This window comes from Oncorhynchus mykiss, chromosome 16 (genome assembly GCF_057628025.1).
Source record: "Oncorhynchus mykiss isolate SJ-2025 chromosome 16, ASM5762802v1, whole genome shotgun sequence".
Classification (NCBI taxonomy): Eukaryota; Metazoa; Chordata; class Actinopteri; order Salmoniformes; family Salmonidae; genus Oncorhynchus; species Oncorhynchus mykiss.
The window spans coordinates 24,577,321-24,598,125 of NC_143037.1; the positions used below are offsets into that span (position 1 = coordinate 24,577,321).

Sequence of the window (20,805 nt, forward strand, 5' to 3'; positions counted from 1 at the left end):
GGTTGCCAGTTGAACAGTGTTTCCTCCGACACATTGGTGCGGCTGGCTTCCGGGTTAAGCGAGCGGGTGTTAAGAGGCGCGGTTTGGTGAGTCATGTTTCAGAGAACGCATAACTCAACCTTTGCCTCTCCCAAGCTCATTGGGGTGTTTCAGCGATGAGACAAGATCGTAATCACGAAATTGGGGGGTCAAAAAGAGGGGTCAAAAAATTAAATAGGAAATAATAGGATGTAGTGCAAAATCTACATATTTCTTGCTTTTAATTGGAAATCCTCCATACTCCCGCCATACTCCTTCCATACTCCCTGCTCCCTAATACTGGTTTGGCAGCAGAGGCAAGTTGTGCCTCTCTTCCAGCAGGTCGCAGGGCTGCAGCATGTTGCGGCAGCCACTCCAGCTCCAGCTGTAGGTGGAGAATGTGTCAGAGAAGGCATTGTGGCCCAGAGAGTTGTGGTAGCTCTGCAGCGAGCCCCAGGAGTCCCAGGCATCCCGCTGCTTATACTGGCTCAGCGTCTCCAGGTAGGTGTTCAAGCCCTCTTTGGACTGGGGTGAGAGAGGGACGGAGGGAGGAGATTGAGGGAGGGAGCGAGGGAGATAGATAAATATATGTAGTGATAAAGAGAAGTAGAGGCATACAGAGATGGAGGAGAGAGAGAGGGAAGTAGAGAGTAACTCCCTTTAACCAGACCTTTCCAAGCAGAGATATTGTTTGTACAGTAGCCCTACATTGTATTTACACGTATTACATAGCACATAGCACACTGTTACACAAAAATGGCAGGGATAGAGAGAAGAGAGAGGCATCTTTGCTGAGAAGATTTGGAATAGATGGAAGGGGGAGACAGAGACAGGAGGAAAGAGGGAAAGACTCAAACATGGCCATTTCTAACTGAAATACTGCAAAGGTATTGACTAAAATGGCAAATGCAATGATGCTGTTGTTATAGTGTGAGCTGGAGCACCTTGATGCGTATTTGGTTGATGTTGTCATAGGTGAGACGTTCTCTGTCCTTCACTTGCAGGTCCACCTTGATCTTGACCGGAGTGATCATATCCTTAGTCTCCTTTCCTGGGTACTTGATTGATAACTGTGGGAGGGATGGAAGGAAGTGGAGAGAGTGAGTGGGAGAGAGAGAGTGAGCGAGAGTGAGCGAGAGAGAGAGAGAGAGAGAGCGATAGGGAGATGAGTAACTCACAATCTCCTCCCTATAGGCTGTGTCATTGTCATTGGTGATTAGGCCTACCAGCATCGTGTCATCGGCAAACTTAATGATGGTGTTGGGGTCTTGCACGGCCACAGAGTAGTGGGTGAACAGGGGGTACAGGAGGGGACTAAGCATGCACCCCTGAAGGGCCCCGTGTTGAGGGCCAGCATGGTGAATGTGTTGTTGCCTACCCTCACCACCTGGGGGTGGCCCGTCATGAAGTCCAGGATCCAGTTGCAGAGGGAGGTGTTCAGTCCCAAGGACCTTAGCTTAGTGATGAGCTTTGAGGGCACTATGGTGTTGAACACTGAGCTGTAGTCAATGAACAGCATTCTCACGTAGGGACTATGGTGGTCTGCTGAAACATGTAGGTATTACAGACGGGGTCAGGGAGAGTTTGAAAATGTCAATGAAGACACTTGCCAGCTGGTTAGAGCATGCTCTTAGTATGCGTCCTGCTAATCCGTCTGGCCCTGCGGCCTTGTGAATGTTAACCTGTTTAAAGGTCTTACTCACATCGGCTAAGGAGAGCATGATTCTACATTCGTCCAGAACAGCTGGAGCTCTTATGCGTGGTTCACTGTTGCTTGCCTCAAAGCGAGCATAGAAGGAATTTAGCCCGTTTAGTAGGCTAGTGTCACTGGGTAGCTCGGGTTTGGGTTTCCCTTTGTAATCTGTGATAGTTTGCAAGCTCTGCCACATCTGACAAGCGTCAGACCGGTGTAGTAGGATTGGCTTTGCCTGTTTGATGGTTGATTTCTTATAAGCATCTGGGTTAGTGGCCCACTTCTTGAAAGTGGCAGCTCTAGCCTTTAGCTCAGTGCAGATGTTGACTGTAATCCATGGCTTCTTGTTGGGATATGTATGTCCGGTCTCTATGGGGACTATGTCGTCAATGCACTTAATTAAGCCGGTGACTAATGTGGTAAACTCCTCAATGCCATTGGATGAATCCCAGAACATATTCCAGTAAAACAGTCCTGTAGAGTAGCATCCGCTTCATCGGACCACTTCCGAATTGAGCGTGTCACTGGTACTTCCTGTTTGTTCTTGCTTGGAAGCAGGAATCAGGAGCATAGAGTTATGGTCAGATTTGCCAAATAGAGGGCGAGGGAGAGCGTTGTATGTGTCTCTATGTGGAGTAAATGTGATCTAGAGTTTTTTTCCACTCTAGTTGCATAGGTGACATGCTGGTAGAAACAAGGTAAAACAGATTTCAGTTTTCCTGCATTAAAATCACCGGCCACTAGGAGTGCTACCTCTGGATGAGTATTTTCTTGTTGGCTTATGGTCCTATATAGCTCGTTGAGTGCGGTCTTAGTGCCAGCATCGGTTTGTGGTGGTAAATAGACAGCTACGAAAAATATAGATGAAAACTCTCTTGGTAAATAGTATGGTCTACACAGCATATCACAAGGTATTCTAACTCAGGCGAGCAGAACCTCGAGACTTCCTTAATATTAGAGATTGCACGCCTGCTGTTGTTAACAAAGAGCCACGCCCTTGAGTTTACGAGACGCTGCCGTTCTGTCATGATGGTGCATAGGGAAAAAACTGTTGAATTTACATAAACCATGTCCTCGTTCAGCCAGGGACTCCGTGAAGCATAGGATATTACAGTTCCTCAGGTCCCGTTGATAGGATAGTCTCGAACGGAGATTGTCTAGTTTGTTCTCCAGTCATTGTACATTCGCCAATAGAACAGAGGGTAGAGGAGGTTTATTTAATCACTGCCGTAGTTTCGTCGGGGTGCCCCCACGTCGGCTTTTATATCGCCGTCTTTTCATATTTGGGTAAAATATACTAAACTTCCCCTGCTATTATCCTTTTATTTTTAGATTCATAAATAGGGATAATAATGAATGAATTGCTGATTCAGAACTGAATTAAAGATAAGAAGCTAGGGAAGATAACATCTAGATAAAGTTTGGTTACATCAATGAAAAATACTTGACAATATTCAACACAGCATGCAATACAGCGGTGATCCAGATGCATTTTCAGTAAATTTAGGTCGTTATTGTAAAATATAATTGATTTATTCTTGATGACTTACCTGGCTAAATAAAGGCGCAATAAATAAAATAAAGTAATAACCGAATTTACTGAATTTAAATGGAATTGTCTCCAATCCTTCTGTCGTTTTAGCTCATACCTGTCTGATGCGCTCCTCGATCTCCACGGTCTTCCAGGTCTTGGCAGAGGGGACACTTCCCTGTGTCGCCACCCGCTTGCCCACCATGACCTTTGACTTGACGTTCAGGCTTGGCCGCTTAGAGTATGGGCTGGTACTGGGAGCTGAGAGAGTCACACACACAACGCAGTGACTCGGATTCAATTCAATTCAGGAATCCAATGTTGCCAAAGAAGGTTTAGGGTCACTTAGAAATGTGTTTCTTTTCGAAAGAAAAGCAAATTTTTTGTCCATTGAAATATCGTCAAATTGATCAGAAATACAGAGTAGACAGCTGGAAAACGGCAGATTTTTTATGGAATATCTACACAGGTGTTCAGAGGCCCATTATCAGCAACCATCACTCCTATGTTCCAATGGCACGTTGAGTTAGCTAATCTAACTTTATCATTTTAAAAGGCTAATTGATCATTAGAAAACCCTTTCGCAATTATGTTAGCACAGCTGAAAACTGTTGTTCTGATTAAAGAAGCAATAAAACTGGACTTCTTTAGACTAGTTGAATATCTGGAGCATCCACATTTGTGGGTTCATTACAGGCTCAAAATGGCCAGAAACAAAGCACTTTCTCCTGAAACACGTCAGTCGATTCTTGTTCTGGGAAATGAAAGCTATTCCATGCGGGAAATTGCCAAGAAACTGAAGATCTGGTACAACGCTGTGTCCTACTCCCTTCTCAGAACAGCACAAACGGGCTCTAACCAGAATAGAAAGAGGAGTGGGAGGCCCCGGTGCACAACTGAGCAAGAGGACAAGTACATTAGAGTGTCTAGTTTGAGAAACAGACGCTTCACAAGTCCTCAACTGGCAGCTTCATTAAATAGTACCCGCAAAACACCAGTCTCAACGTCAACAGTGAAGAGATCAGAAATACAGTGTAGACATTGTTAATGTGAAGAGTTGCCTCTTCAACAGTGAAGAGGGGACTCCGGGATGATGGCCTTCTAGGCAAAGTTCCTCTGTCCGGTGTCTTAATCTTTTCTTTTTATTGGCCAGTCTGAGATATGGATTTTTATTTGCAACTCTGCCTAGAAGGCCAGCATCCCGGAGTCACCTCTTCACTGTTGAAGAGGCAACTCTTCACATTAACAATGTCTATACTGTATTTCTGATCAATTTGATGTTATTTTAATGGACAGGAAATGTGCTTTTCTTTCAAAAACAAGGAAATGTCTAAGTGACCCCAAACTTTTGAATGGTAGTGTACAATGTAAAATTGAAAGATAGGTAAGGAGTACAGGAGGTTGCTGAGGGGAGGACGGCTCATAATAATGGTGGAACGAAGAAAATGGAATGGCTTCAAACACATGGAAATAATGTGTTCTGGTGTATTTGATACCATTCCACTGATTCTGCCCATTACCACGAGCCCGTCCTCCCCAATTCAGGTGCCACCAACCTCCTGTGCTAAGGAGGGGAAGTAATATACACAAAATTAAACCAGGAACTGAAATTATGTAGTTTAGATATGTTTCTCAAACACTGGTCAAACGTTGTTCAGATGCTACACAGACATTGCTCACCATTGGGTTTGATGTACTTCATCAGCTGCTTGGGCTGCAGGCCCACCAGGTGGGCCCCCTTGGCGTAGTAGGTGATCACGTGACCCCTGCTCTTGTCCTGATGCGGCGCCACCCGCAACACATGACGCAGCGACTTCTTATGGTAATACCTGGGTGGAGACAGAGAGACTCAAAGAACGAGAACTTAAGCTGACAACATTTTATTTTGGGGCTTTGTTCTTCATATTTTGTCATGAGCAACAGTTTACTCAAATGATTTACTCTAATATTTATTCCCATCATAAACCTCACAATTCTTGGGACCTCCCGAGGGGCGCAGCTGTGTAAGGCACTACATCGCGGTGCTTGAGGCGGCACTACAGATCCCAGGCTGTGTCACAACCGGCCGTCACCGGGAGTCCCATAGGGCGGCGCAAAATTGTCCCAGCATTGTATGGGTTGGGGGAGGGTTTGGCCAGGGGGGCTTTACTTGCATCATAGCGCACTAGCGACTCCTTGTGGCGGGCCGGGCGCCTACAGGCTGACTTTGGTCGTCAGTTCAACGGTGTTTCCTCCGACACATTGGTGCGGCTGGCTTCCGGGTTAAGTGGGTGGGTGGGTCATGTTTCGGAGGACACATGACTTGACCTTTCGCATCTCCCGAGCCTGTTGAGGAGTTGCAGCGAAGAGACAAGATAGTAATTGGATCGTAATTGGATATCACGAAATTGGGGAGAAATGGGGGGTATATCTTTTTTAAATATATAAAAAAAATAACAAATAAATCTTGCATACATGTAGCGCCTGACCAGAAGTACTGCTAGTGTATATTTTCAGAGAACGTTTGTATTTTACCGAACTATCTCCCCAGTGGCACTGCTGGGAATGAGGCCCGCATTCAGCATCTGATTCAAGGCTTTGTAGAATACAGAGTCTGACTGATCCACACTCTGAGATGGGTCAGGGGACTCTGCTACGGGGAGAGAGAGGGAGAGAAAGAGAGAGAATGGAGAGAGAGGGGGGAGGTTTGATGGAGAGGGAAAGGGGAAGAACAGAGGGTGACAATGGAGAGGGATAGAAAGGGAGAGATTAAGGGAGGAGTAGAGGGAGCAGTTGGCACCTGTTTCATGGCTTGAAAAAAATATGTCATTGTGAACATGTGCATGCCATCTAAAATCTGTCTAAACACACTTTTCTCTCTTACAGGCTTTTTACCGTTTATACACCTGGCGAACTTCTGACTGTCTGTCATCACACACAGAAAGTCTTGAAAACCTACCTCACCATCTCCTAGAAACAAATCACATTTGAATTATTGTTCCTTACAATTCAATTACAGATAGCTTTCATATGTTCTACTAGGGGTGGGGATTTGAAAGAACGTCTGTGTTGGAGTACTCTCAAGGAAATCATTTTTGAGTCATCAAGTTATTGCATGTTAGCGTGAAACGGGGCTGATGGCAAAAATAAGTATCCTATTGGATCTTCCAATTAAGCCTGTGGTTGTTCTGATACACAACTGAAAATGTAATTTAACATAATTACTGCATTGCAATTACTGCAATTACTGCATAATTGACATACTCCACACACATTTAAAAGTTTGAAATGTTCTCTGTGCTTTATACATTGTACCTGATAAATAGCTGCATTTCTACATTTATGAGTATTTGTTAATAAGCAATTGAGTACAAACCTTGAATCGACTACTCACACCCACCCCATATTCTACCCGTCTTTGATTTCACAAACATCTGAAAGGCTAGTTTGGAGTTAATTTTTAGTTCCTAAATACATTTAACATGTATTGGAAGCAGGTTATAAAGGCATTTCGAATTCAGTGGAACATGTTAGAATTGCAAATGGAATGTTTTCATCTTGTGAAATTTCCAATAGCGTCATTCCTTGATCCTGCATTGGGATTACATTGCATGTGTATGTCCTTGTGAGTGACCTCACCGTCATAGTCGGCCCTATGTAGGGCAGCCTCAGTCTGCTCGGGGCTGAGTCTCATGTTTACTGTGTCCAATAGGGAAGAGAGACCCACTACGTCGATGCAGCCATGACTATCGGTGGCAAACAGCTTAAAGACAGCCTGGAAAGCTATGGGATAGGATAGAATAGGAAAGGATTAACTTGATTGTCCCCGAGGAGAAAACAAACTCCTTCTGGTTGAAAATGTCTGGTTTGTACACTGATGAAGGTCCTATGACCAAAACTTAAGCTTAAGATCCCTTAAATACACAATTTTTCCGATTGTATTATTTTTCTGTTTGTGCTACTGGAATTAACTAACCTTCTTTTCATTTTAAATTCTTTCGACAGGTATGCATAGCGATTGACACTCATTTATAGTATAGAAATGATTGTGTTTGTCTTTTTTCACTATTGGTGTCACAAGGTGAATTTTGTCACCTTCAACTTGAGCATCCGACAGTGGCTCCTCTGCAACCATGGTTGCCAAGTCCTTGAGCTGACCCACACCCCTGTTGGTCAGAGCCATGGTAAGATGGTGTGACATTGGTAAGAAGGGACATTGTCATCAAACAGTTCTAAAATTCTAAAACCTCTTTCTATTCAATAATACAGACTCAGCACTGTTGGCATACTTGCTCAATTAATCTCTTCTAGATTCCTCGCCTCCGCTCTCCTCGTCTCCTTGCCAAAACGCCTTGAAGGAGAAGGTGCGAGAGGAGGTACCTTGGACCTTCTCCTCCAATACAATTGACAAGGAGGTGAGGAAATAGGATGTGAAAATTGCGGAAAGACAAATTGAGGTAAGAGATGTAGTTTCAAAATCTTGGAATGATAAAACAGACTGCACTTTACACTGAGTGTACAAAACATTAAGGACACCTTCCTAATATTTTGTCCCCCCCCCCCCCCCCCAGAATCTCCAGAAAGTTGAGTGAAATTCAGTCTCCTGCTTTTCTATGCAGGCTGATACTTCTTCAGGGCTGCAGCTTAGAGGGAACATTGATGCTGGCCCATGTTGACTCCAATGCTTCCCACAGTTGTGTCAAGTTGGCTGGATGTCCTTTGGGTAGTGGACCATTCTTGATACACACAGGAAACTGTTGAGTGTGAAAACCCCTGCAGAGATGCAGTTCTTGACACAAACCGGTGTACCTGACACCTACTACCATACCCCGTTCAAAGGCACTTAAATATTTTTGTCTTGCCCATTCACCCTCTGAAAGGCACACATACACAATCCATGGCTCAAGGCTTAAAAATCCTTTAACATGTCTCCTCGACTTCATCTACACTGATTGAAGTGGATTGATATTGATAAGGAATCATAGCTTTTCACATGGATTCACCTGGTCAGTCTGTCATGAAAAGAGCAGGTGTCCTTAATGTTTTGTACGATCCATTGGAGGAGTAGGCCTAGTAGCATATAATGCTTGTCTGATTCATGTTGTTCTGATCAAAAATCTGAAGAAGAAAACAACGCGTACTTACAGAGAATCTAGGACTTCCTTCAAGTCTGAGGTTATCCTGTTGGGGTCTATGTCTCTGCTGCCCTGACCCACAGGGTTTTCGGTGCCCTAGAAATACAAGTGATAGGTGAATTATTTAGGAAATGTTTTTTTTATGAAAAATATTGTATTTATTATTATATCAATAACCTGTTTGTTTTTTTCTCCAGTAGAATATGTTTGTCTTATTATATCAATAGCCTATCTTTGTCTTACTTTTTACTTTTCACCAATATAATAAAAAGGCTAAATAGTGGGAAATGTATGTTAGCTAGCCTAACCTTCATCCTGCCTGCTGGGGTCTCTCTCATTGTGACAGGTATGGGATGGTCCATGCTTTTCAGATAAGCTCACATAGGGCGTTGACCCTGCAGGAAGGACAATTGGAGAGTTTTAGTGCAGTGATGGGAGTATAAAATGATATCAAAACCATGACGTCACAACCAGACCTACATCATAGAGGTCCTATTAAATAACGTATTTTTGATCCTAATTCTATTGCCTAAAAAAATACGTTTAAAATAAGCTTACCATTTAAAATGAAAACGCTGAAATAAACGCTGAAATGACCACATTGGTTACTTATAGACCTTCTAAAGTTAACGATCAGAATTGCCCATTTTGTGTTCTCACGTTGAGAGTAAAAGGAATGGTTTCCAATATCACTTCAAAGCACCTCTTATAGAAACAATCGAAGGGGACGCAGGTTCTCACAGCCATTTCATTTGCACTAATTTTGGGCACACAAGTGTCATGGGTTACCTATGACGTACGCATCAGTGACGTTTCTTATTTATTCGACAAAGTTGCAGAAATCCCAATTACTCCGTCTCGCACCTGCCGTTTTATCTTGAATTTTTTTTCCCTCAACAACAACAAAAAGTGTTTACAAAAGCATAATAATGAATCTAATATAGGTTCATTGTCCTGTCATGGCAAAAGTCATTTTTTTATAATAAAAAAAAATGTTTAACTAGGCTATAACACTTGATAGTCAAACTATCATCGCTGTAGAACAAGTTTCTCAGAGACCTTTGCATAAACCTTGTTCAATACCATTCATTAGATGCGTAATTTGTTTAGGTCTGGCTCACAATTTCAGAAAATGAGAATAGGATCATTCCATATATTCAGTGGAGACATCACCATTTCCATCCTTTGTTCTCCGCTAATACCCTTACATTTGGAATAATAATTTAGCCTACGGGGTAAGACATTTCATTTCGTGATCAGAATTGATAACCTTTTTTTTTGTGTCACCAAAATTATAAGAATATTCTGCATTAAGTTCCTTTTCATTTGATTTGTATATATAGCCTACCATTAGTCTTTACCATTCATCTTAATAAAGCTAATAACTCACCAAAAAAATGTATTGAGAAATAATGCATTTACTGTATATTTACTATATATATAAAAGCCTATGTGTCGTGGCATGAAGGATATATAATTTTTCAGAGCACATTGCAAGGGCTAAATGGCATATTATTATGCCAAGGTAAATGCTCATTCATTGTAACAAAATGTAGCCTATACTTTTTTATGATACACTCTATTTAAAAATAAAAAAGTTCCAAACACTTTGATAGGATATTTTGATATGATGATATGTCTTCAAGTCTTGTCTTGCCAGAACTGGACGAAGTGTATTGACTTTCATCACATCTTTCTTTTTTTGAGGGTCAAAATACTAATATAGGCGTACACTCAACTATACTTAGACGTGTGTCTCAAACCACTTTTAAATGTTTTAATACAACATCTATTTGAAGCAGTAATACTCACAGCTTTATTTCTAGGTGTCTGGCATTGCCCTTATTGTCAATGGGTCAATGTCGCTCACGAAATACACAGAGCTAGCGACTTTCACCGGCAGTGGTCTGTCCCGCACTTCCATGTTGCTTATCGCACAGGGCATCATCGTAGTGGGATTTTCCTGTGTTTTATATATATTTCCACGCTATGAGGTTGGATTCATACTTTGGAATTGTGAAAATGATGATAATGCCGTTTAAGTGTAAAAGCTGTTAGAAAATACTTGCAATTTCAGCCTGTTTTGGATGAGAGGGGCCTTTCAAGATGACATCACCATGAGGTAAATTAGTTAATTGACCAATAAGAAAAAAAGTTCCAAACCTCTCTACCCATAACAGCAAATGTTCAGTTTCCCCTCTCCACTCAAACCACTCCCAGACAGTCCTAGCAAAATTCTTGCTTGGGAAATAGCTTTTTGCTAAGAAGCTATTTAAAAAATGTTTTAAAAACTATTTTAATTGAAAGCAATCACAGTACGGAACTTAATTGTTACCCAGAAATAATTTGATATCAAGATGTTTTAAAAGGCTGCATTGGACCTTTAAAGCTAATTATTTTGGATACCATGAGTGCAGGCTGAATCAGGTTGGAATCAACACCTTGTGGTCATCAGGACCAGAATTAAAGAAAGCCCCATGAGCTTGCAATACTCAGCAGCATACCACCCTGCATACCACTGCTGGCTTGCTTCTGAAGCTAAGCAAGGTTGGTCCTGGTCAGTTCCTGGATGGGAGACCAGATGCTGCTGGAAGTGGTGTTGGAGGGCCAGTAGGAGGCACTCTTTCCTCTGGTCTGAAAAAATATCCCAAATGCCCCAGGGCAGTGATTGGGGACACTGCCCTGTGTAGGGTGCCGTCTTTCGGATGGGTGTCCTGACTCTCTGAGGTCATTAAAGGTCCCATGGCTGGAAAATAATAAACATATGATAAAAATAAATAAAAAAAGATCCCATGGCACTTATTGTAAGAGTAGGGGTGTTAATCCTGGTGTCCTGGCTAAATTCCCAATCTGGCCCTCAATAATCCCCAGTTTACAATTGGCTCATTCATCCCTCTCCCCTGTAACTATTCCTTAGGTCGTTGCTGCAAATGAGAATGTGTTCTCAGTCAACTTACCTGGTAAAATAATGAATAAATAAAAAAATAATTTGCAATAACACATTTTCTTTGCTTTGCCATTTAATAATGCTGAGATCCTTGTCATGATCCTGACTATGGAGATTGTAGCAGGGATTTCCCTGTAATGTCCTTCAAAGTAAGGTGATATATGTCAATTGTGTGTTGCATTTTGCAAATGCTTTTCAGTATTGAAGATAAATATTTCACAATAAACAGCAGTGCTTCTCGAGTTCCCATTTATTTTGTTGGGCAGAAAGCTACGCCCCTCTGCCTAGCTCTGCTGCCCCCTACTTCAAAGCCCACAATAGTTTCAATAGGAAAGGTTTGTGGTTGCTGCTGCAATTGTTACATCTAAAGCCTCTGTGCGGCGCCTTGGACGAAATAGTGGGGAACCGATGAGCTGTTTTGGTGAATGTGCTGTATAATTGCAAATGTAATTAATTATGTCCTATACTGCCCTCTGCAGGTGGATGAGACAATCAAAAAGAAAGCCCGCTCCGTGATCTCAGAGTACAGCGTGAAGAACAGACCTGTCGTAGATGATGTTCAGGATGAGGTGACACAGCTTTATTCAACCATTGGCCTATCACTATTGACGAGAACAATGATCACCTGTTGTATCCGTCAGTAACTGCTGTGATGCATTATGAAAAAGGAAATCCATCCATTGGAAGTTGTATATTACACTAAACTGTAATATAGTGTAATATAGTCTGACATTGGTTGGACCTGTGTGTGTGTGTGTGTGTGTGTGTGTGTGTGTGTGTGTGTGTGTGTGTGTGTGTGTGTGTGTGTGTGTGTGTGTGTGTGTGTGTGTCTGTTTTGCATGTGTGTGTGTGTACTTCATATGTTGCCCTGTATGTTGCTGTGTTGCAGTACCACTGCTGTGGTGCAGAGAACTACACCGACTGGTTCCGCAGTAAGGGCTGGGACAAGAAGCTCAGTCCCAGCCTCATGCTGCCTGGTAGAGTATGATTTCTGTGGCCACGTCATCAGTAAAACCACTGTATAACTGAAGGTCAGCAAATACATACATACACATACACACACACACACACACACACACACACACACACACACACACACACACACACACACACACACACACACACACACACACACACACACACACAAATGCATGTCCCTTTACAAACAGACAGACTACACACATGTGCAGAACACACACACACACACACACACACACACAGAATGAGAGAGCCATCATAGTGTCATCATATTGATTGATGATAGTGACTGTATGATCCTTAGGGTTGTGTCCAAACCATCAGACAATGCCCGGGGAAGAACCTGGAAAGGGTGGCTGCTGCCTCTATTGGTCTGGGGGTTGTGGAGGTAAACAAATGTCAATCTGTCCATCATGTTCTATTTTGACAGCATAAGACATGCGTTATTGTGTCACATTCACACAAACAAGAGGCATATGTAGAACATGTGTGTCAACACATTCACAGCTAACTGACTAATTTGTTGTGTCCTCTAGGTCTTTGGAGCCTTACTCGGAATGTGTCTATTTCAAGACTTGAAACGAAGAAGCTACGAAAAACTGTACTTAAAAATGATACTATCATGACAAATTCCACACATCTGCTACTGTTAGTAAGATGCTGATATTGTGTTTGCTTGGCGTGCTTTCTGTCCACATATATTTTACCCTGTCATTGGAAACTTTTTTAGCTTGAAATGTATTCTTTGTTGGGAATAAAGTTTATTTGATGATGTCATGCTTTATATTTGTTTATTTATAGCCAACAACATAAACATACAAATATAAGATATAGCTGCCTAAAATACCAATGAGTGTCAACAATGAACTGCAACTCCCAGAAACCCTTACAGGAAATAAGTCCGTCTAGAATTTGCGTCTGATTCAGAACGAACTGAAGCGTTAATTCCGAGGTAGAGGCACGAGTTGAAGCATGCATTGTCACGTTTTACCAAAGTATCTTGATAGGGAATGATAACCTTACTCATCAAAGCTACACGTCAAAGTAAAGGTAAAATATGTTGATATTATTGTGCTGATGCAAGCTGAAACTATTTTCACTGGTGCCTCGTTCTCAGAATAAAGCTAGCTAGCTAACTAGCTACCACTCGAAAACACGTTTTTATTCATGTGTAGCGCAGAAGGTTGGTGGCACCTTAATTGGGGAGACCGGGCTCGAGGTAATGGATGGGGCGAAATAGGTGGAATGGTATCAAATACATTGGTTTCCATGTGTTTGATGCCATTCCATTTGCGACATTCCAGCCATTATTATGGGCCGTCCTCCCCTCAACAGCCTCCACTGAAAAGCTAGGGTTTTCAGCCGTTACATTCGCCTGCATTTGGCTCCACATAAACTACCATTCCGACGCTGTGTTTTTACGTTTACAAAAGTAAACCTTCGCTTTGAAACCGGTTCTCGGTTTGAACATATGCTGATATGGCCCATTACAGCGAGAAATTATTTCAAATAAAAAAAGTTATTGTAGCAGTTTTGAACAGATACTCAAGCCTTGTGTTCCTCCAGTTGACGGACTACATTACCTCCCCAGTTATGTTTACACACAGGTGTTCAGAGCAGTTAGATAACTAATTAACACATGTGGCTGCCTATGTCTTCCATCTGTCTTCAGTAAACAAGCAATGTAACATGGAGAAATGGCAGTGTGGGAACAGTAAACCTAACCAATATAAAGCTGTGTAGTGATTTAACCTTTTTTACATTTATTTTATTTGATCATTTCTTGCTGATATGAAAGATGCGTTCCTTATGTTTCCAAAAATGTATGTCGTGGACATTCTAATCCAATAATGAGGAGAGAGGAGGTCAATCACCAATTGGGATATGACTTTATGCTCTCCTTATTAAGTTTTGAATAGAGTAATTAATTTCTTCTATAATAACGAGGCTGGTCGTCTCAACACTCCCGTGTTGTGGCAAGCAAATTTGATGTACAAAGAATACAAATATATTTTACAGCAAAGTTACGCCCTTTTAGTCTACATGAAAAACAATAGATGTATGGAATGGGTCACAAGGTGAAACTTGATATATAAGAAAGGAGTATCCCGGAGCCAGATAGTATTTGCTATGAAGGCTGTTCTTATTGTTCAGAGTTTGGCCCCTAAGACGAGGCTTTGATCTCATCCCTGTTACTTCATAACACAAACACCAACTCATTCTATGGCATACATCCAATTGTGAACTCCAGACACTCCTATCTCAAGTAAAACCCCTTCTTGACCACACGCCTGGACAAGCTCACTGAGGGGAGTGAGCCTCTAGGTCATACATTATCCCAGGATAGGTGCAACATCCGAGATGACATACAATGGTTCGAGACACTACCCCACACATCTTGTCTCAGACCTCATCTCCCCCAAGGCCAAAGGAGGGAGTGACTGGTGCACAGACATTGTGGAGACAAGTAATTGGTTCCCCATTAATCACACCATCCCTTCACGTGGTTTAAAATAGTTAGACACATTCACATATGAAGACGATGTTCCCTCCTGTCCTTCTCTTTCTGATATTCTGCATAGCACCAGGGGCATGTGATAGACAAGCTTGACTTCTCCCCTCTCTGGGCCCCAGGTGACTGAGCCCCAACTGAGGGAGGAAGTGCAACTGCCAACACCAGAGTCCGAAGGGAAACATTCTAATAATGATTTAAACCATTCAATTATATAAGCATATTATGCAGTTAAGACATCTTAATTATCTATGTTACCTAACTAATTCTGACTCTTCTGCCACATGTACTGCAAGTAATCCGCATTAATGTTTAGAGCAAGCGTCAGGGCTCTTAATAAAACTCCGGTCAGAAGATACTATCGTCAATAGGTGCTAAAGCATTTACCGTCAGTGAATGGGGTAGCTAGCTAGCTAACATGCTAACTACATCTGAATCACATACTAGACTAATTAAATTTGTATATCTTTACACAGCTAGCAAGCTGACCTTCTGCAGCAGACAATTGTGTAGGTTAAGTTCATATGTTAGATTTGTCACTGTCTGGTGACTAACTAAATCAGAAATACTCTAAAAAAGGAATGTCTTAGTTACTAGCTACATTCAAACACAGTCTAACTCTTTGTCATTCTAACTTACTTTCCAGATAAGTTATTTTGCCGTTTGCAAAGCAACATGTCTGAGGAATTACTACAGCGAGTGAGAGACCTGGAAGGAGAGGTGGGGAGATTGAAAGCACAGCTGAGAGAGAAGGTCAAGGAAGGAACTGGGGGTGAGATGGCGGTGTCAACCAACTCTGATGGAAAGAAGGATACCAGCAAGCCTGATGCTGGTGGCAGGAAAAAGGGCAAAAGAGGGAGTCGGGACCGACCGTTTGATTTCTCTGCCCATCCTCGGCGCCATGTTGCACTCCGCTTAGCCTACCTGGGCTGGGCCTATCAGGGCTTTGCTGTCCAGGAGAACACAGACAACACTGTGGAAGCCCGGCTCTTCGAGGCTCTTCTGAAGACTCGACTGATCCAGGATCGCCAGAGTTCTAACTATCACCGTTGTGGCCGCACTGACAAAGGAGTCAGTGCCTTTTCCCAGGTCAGATAACTTGGCCTACTACACCTCCAACAATAACATGCTAATAGTTCTTGAAAACATTAGCACAATAGCGGGCAACCTCTCCCAACCCAACTATGTTACTTCAAATAATATGGACAAGTTTGTTATGCCTTAGATTAAGCTAGCAAGGCTATATGATTGCTAGCTGTCCATGCATGGACATAAACATGTATATTGTAACAAATTCCCAACTCCCATTTGTTTTTTGCCATCATGTAGTCTTAACAGTATATATCTTTTTTTCTTGACATAGGTCATGTCCATAGACTTGCGCTCCACTCAGTTTTGTGGAGGCCTAGGAGTGACTCTCCCTTCCAATGTCGATGCTGGTGTCAAGAACGAAGTGGACGTGGCGGAGCTACCTTATGTGAAGATGCTGAACAGAGTCCTGCCCCAGGACATCAGGATTCTCGACTGGTCACCTGCTCCGCAGGGCTTCAGTGCGCGCTTCGACTGTCAGTCTAGAACCTACCGGTACTACTTCCCACGCGGGGCTCTGGATGTAACGTTGATGGCAGAGGCTGCCAAACGGTGGGTGGTGCCAAATGATCCTGCATGTAATTTGAAGACGGGTCAAATAAACAATGAGCCATATTGTCTTGTTTACCCTAGATTCTTTCTAGGGCTGCAAAGCTTAGGCCTTCTAAACAATATTTGCTATTGAATCTAAAAATGTCAAATGATGCTGACTGAAGCTAAATTATTTAGTCAGGTTGGCAGCAGTATGGGTAGGCTGGGACAACCCGCCCTGCTAGATTAAAAAGCAGGCGAAATGCTTCCTGTATGTTCTCACCACCACAGTTTGAAGCAATAGTCATTTTAGAAGCTGAACTGAAAGCCCCGCATCTTCTCCTTACTCATTGGTCTACAGCTACGAGGGCACTCACGACTTCCGCAACCTCTGCAAGATGGACGTGGGCAACGGAGTGCTGCAGTTCCAGAGGACCATCCTGTCTGCCACGGTCCAGCCTGTCCATCAAACTTCCCCTCCTGCGCCCACTACCGCAGACCCATACGACCTCTACATATTTGAGATCAAAGGACTGGCCTTCCTCTATCACCAGGTCAGAGAATGCTCCCTGACTCATTGGACATACATGTTTTCATCTGTGGCTTATTGCATATGTTTTAGCGCTTTGGGTTTTTGAACAGCGCGTTACAAATTAAATGTATTATTATATCACCCAGTACTAACTCCATGCTATTTGGTCTGTTGTTCTTTCCACCAGGTGCGGTGCATAATGGCAGTGCTGCTGCTGATTGGCCAGAAGCTGGAGCCCCCAGAGATAGTGGATCAACTCCTGGATGTGAAGAAGAATCCCAGGAAACCCCAATACAGGTGAGTTGGTCTAGGCATTGCTATCCAGAGACTCTTCCAAACACTCATTAGAAAAGCAAATAACATCTATTTTGGACAACAAGACAAGTCATTGGAAAACATGTCCACCATAGTGCTTTGTCGTGTTCATTAGTTACCAAACGAAAGAAAACACTTTAACAGGGAGGTAATGTCTGAACATGTCCAAAACTTGTCATTTATCCATTGTAAAATATTTTGCCTTAGTGTGCCCTAATGAACACAACCCAGTACAAAAGCGAGTGGTCTTTCTATTTTCATTCAGCATGGCGGTGGACTTTCCCCTGGTGCTGTTCGACTGCCATTTTGAGGGGTTGAGTTGGCGCAGGGAGGCTGAGGAGGTGGAGCATGCCCTGACCACGCTGCAGCACCACTGGACACAGACAGCAGTCAAGACCCAGGTCATTCACGGCATGATCCAAGGCCTAGACAGCACAGGTCTGTCAATCCTTCATTGAAATCAAATCCAACTATATTTATCCCTATCCTATTGTCTAGCACTGCATAGGAGACTGTGGTCAAGAAGTATAAAGGCTACAGGTAACTGACAAAATAAAGGAAACGCCAACATAGTGTCTTTAATTGGGCCACCACAAGCCAGAACGGCTTCAATGCATCTTGTCATAGATTCTACAAGTGTCTGGAACTCTATTGGAGGGATGCTTAACCATTCTTCAACGGGAAATTCCAGTGGTGGAGAACGCCGTCTCAGGCGCCGCTTCTAAATCCTCCGTAAGTCTTCAATTGGATTGAGATCTGGTGAACGAGACTCCCATGGCATATGGTTTGCATCGTTTTCATGCTCATCAAACCATTCCGGGACCATTCATGCCCTGTGGATGGGGGCATAGCCATGGTTTCGAAAATAATGGCCTGCCCAGCACAGTGGCGCCTCATAATGGCCGGAACGGAGCAAATGGAATGGCATCAAACCCCTGGAACACATGTGTTCTGATGTATTTGATACCATTCCACTGATTCCGCTCCAGGTAATACCACGAGCCCGTTCTCCCCAATTAAGGTGCCACCAACCTGTGATTTTTATACATGACCCTAAGCATGAGGGAATGTTAATTAACTCAGGAACCATACCTGTGTGAAAGCACCCGCTTTCAGTGTACTTTGTATCTCTCATTTACTCAAGATTTACCATTATTTTGGCAGTTGCCTGTATGAGCAAGTGCTAATTGTCTTATACTCAGGTTACATTGGGATTTTGTATGGGGATGTGTAATGGAACAACCCATTTTCTCCATCAACAGGTGGGACCTCCTCTCCCCATTGCTGGCTGATGGAAGGTACCAAACAGCGGACCTATCGGCCCTTGCTTGAGCGTCCACGCTGCGAGAGCCTGGAGTCCAGGATAGAACACTTTGTTAAAAGAGGCAGGCTTGAACGAGAAGAAGGGGAAAATGGTGGCGAAATGGTACACAAGGGCAAAAGGCCAAAGCACTCGCACAATACCTCCATTTCGTCTGTCCTCCCCGACGTGTCACCGTCCTTCTGACCCCAGGGCCAATCAGAAACCATAAGATTGACACCTGCTAGAGAAATTGGACTTATCATATAATATTGTCTGAATTCTTAATGCTGTTATTTTACTTTTAGATTATTTTTTTATGTAATGGAGAAACAATTGTAGGTTTTTGTTATTCTCTGGAATAAATCAATTTGAGATTCATCCGAAAGGGTTTAAAAGTCTAATGGAGAACTTGGATACGGGATTAAAATAACCTTTCATCATTGAAGATTTGTCAAGTTATGTGGCCCACCCATAGAATTAGAATTAATTATAGTAATTTAATAGGATCTCTGTTCCCACCAAGGAAGCTCAAGTCAACATTTGTCACAATCAGGCAGAACCTTTCGTAGAATTCGAGTGAATACTGGGAGCTTATTATCGATGCACTGAGCTAAACTAGCTCGTAAGCTAAAGAAAGTTGACTAGCTAACTTGGATGTTTCTTACCTAACCACAGATGGAACAATGAACCAGATGTATAAATCTGAAGCATCCGGTTGGCATTTCCAATCACCACCAAATATGTTGATGAGAGGAAGCCCAGTGGCCGGCATTGGAGGAAGATGGCGCGAGATGGATTTTGGCCAACATTCTGCAAATTTTCTCATCTATTAAACACTTGATCGCAATAGCTCTGCCTCCTTTCAACGCAGATGCGGAAGTGCGACATCGGCGGATGCAGTGGATTGAGATGCATCCATTGCAAAACCCAGATATCTCTAGCTTAAACTGACAGATTTTGATGATTTTTTTCAAAATGATGTTATATAGATTGACATACTTGTAACATTCTCAGAACACCACCAATTGTGTGCTATTCTAGGTACCCAAGGCAGAGCATCTATCCTCTCAGAACAGAGATTGTCATTGTTGGCTTGCAAAAGAATCAAGGCACATCAACACAGTGATCCTCGAAATGAGATTTTACAAGTTCAAGGTAAACATTAATTATGTTATCACTGAACCAATTTCCATTGCTTATTGTATCAATATTCTTAGCTGTGAATGAAGACATTTTCCTCTGAGTTGGCTTAGTCGACTAACCTGTACCCCAGCACATTGACTCTGTATTTATTTTGATTTATCCTTTATTTAACCAGGTAGGCTAGTTGAGAACAAGTTCTCATTTACAACTGCGACCTGGCCAAGATAAAGCAAAGCATTGCGACACAACAACAGAGTTATATGTGGAATAAACAGCGTACAGTCAATAACACAATAGTAAAAAAGAAAGTCTATATACAGTGTGTACAAATGCCGTGAGGAGGAAAGGCAATAAATAGGCCGTAGTAGCGAAGTAATTACAATTTAGCAAATTAACACTGGAGTGATAGATGAGCAGATGATGATGTGCAAGTATAAATACTGGTGTACAAAAGAGCAGAAAAGTTTTAAAAAACAATATGGGGATGAGGTAGGTAGATTGGATGTTCTATTTACACATGAGCTATGCACAGCTGTAGCGATCGGTTAGCTGCCCTGATAGCTGATGTTTAAAGTTAGTGAGGGAAATATAAGTCTCCAGCAATAAAAATAATAATATTGCAAATCGTTCCAGTCATTGGCAGCAGAAAACTGTAAAGAAAGGCTTTGTGGATGACCAGTGAGATATACCTTCTGGAGCGTGTGCTACTGCTGGGTGTTGTTATCGTGACCAGTGAGCTGAGATAAGGCGGAGCTTTACCTAGCATAGACTTATAGATGACCTGGAGCCAGTGGGTTTGGCGACAAATATGTAGCGAGGGCCATTACAGCATACAGGTCGCAGTGGTGGGTGGTATATGGGTATCTGTTCCCCCTGTATATAGCCTTGTTAATGTTATTTTAATGTTACATTTTTTGTTTAAATGTAGTAACCGGTTGTATTCGGCGCATGTGAGTTGAATGCCTTTTATGTTAAAGAATCACATTCCTTGCAGTTGACAGTGCATAAGTGAATGACTTCTTTCAGACCAAAGTGGAGAACCTCTACACTACTTGTGTGGTCCCTTGTGGCTCAGTTTGTAGAGCATGGCATTTGCAAT

General features: G+C 42.6%; 2 protein-coding genes across 2 annotated transcripts; one reads left to right on the forward strand and one right to left on the reverse strand.

Moving 5' to 3' along the window:
- Positions 1 to 312: 312 nt before the first annotated feature.
- LOC149976614 (EF-hand calcium-binding domain-containing protein 3-like) lies at positions 313 to 7,404 on the reverse strand. The gene is made up of 8 exons (XM_090201683.1): positions 7,317 to 7,404; positions 6,861 to 7,004; positions 6,120 to 6,191; positions 5,757 to 5,880; positions 4,923 to 5,071; positions 3,361 to 3,503; positions 963 to 1,088; positions 313 to 543 (listed from the first exon to the last, which is right to left on the reverse strand). The coding sequence occupies exons 1-8, from the start codon at positions 7,402 to 7,404 to the stop codon at positions 313 to 315; spliced, it is 1,077 nt and encodes a 358-aa protein (XP_090057809.1).
- Positions 7,405 to 13,158: 5,754 nt separating this feature from the next.
- pus3 (pseudouridylate synthase 3) lies at positions 13,159 to 19,008 on the forward strand. The gene is made up of 7 exons (XM_021565345.3): positions 13,159 to 13,331; positions 15,440 to 15,882; positions 16,157 to 16,434; positions 16,775 to 16,967; positions 17,133 to 17,242; positions 17,526 to 17,698; positions 18,523 to 19,008. The coding sequence occupies exons 1-7, from the start codon at positions 13,292 to 13,294 to the stop codon at positions 18,765 to 18,767; spliced, it is 1,482 nt and encodes a 493-aa protein (XP_021421020.3). The 5' UTR covers positions 13,159 to 13,291; the 3' UTR covers positions 18,768 to 19,008.
- The last annotated feature ends 1,797 nt before the right edge of the window (positions 19,009 to 20,805 follow it).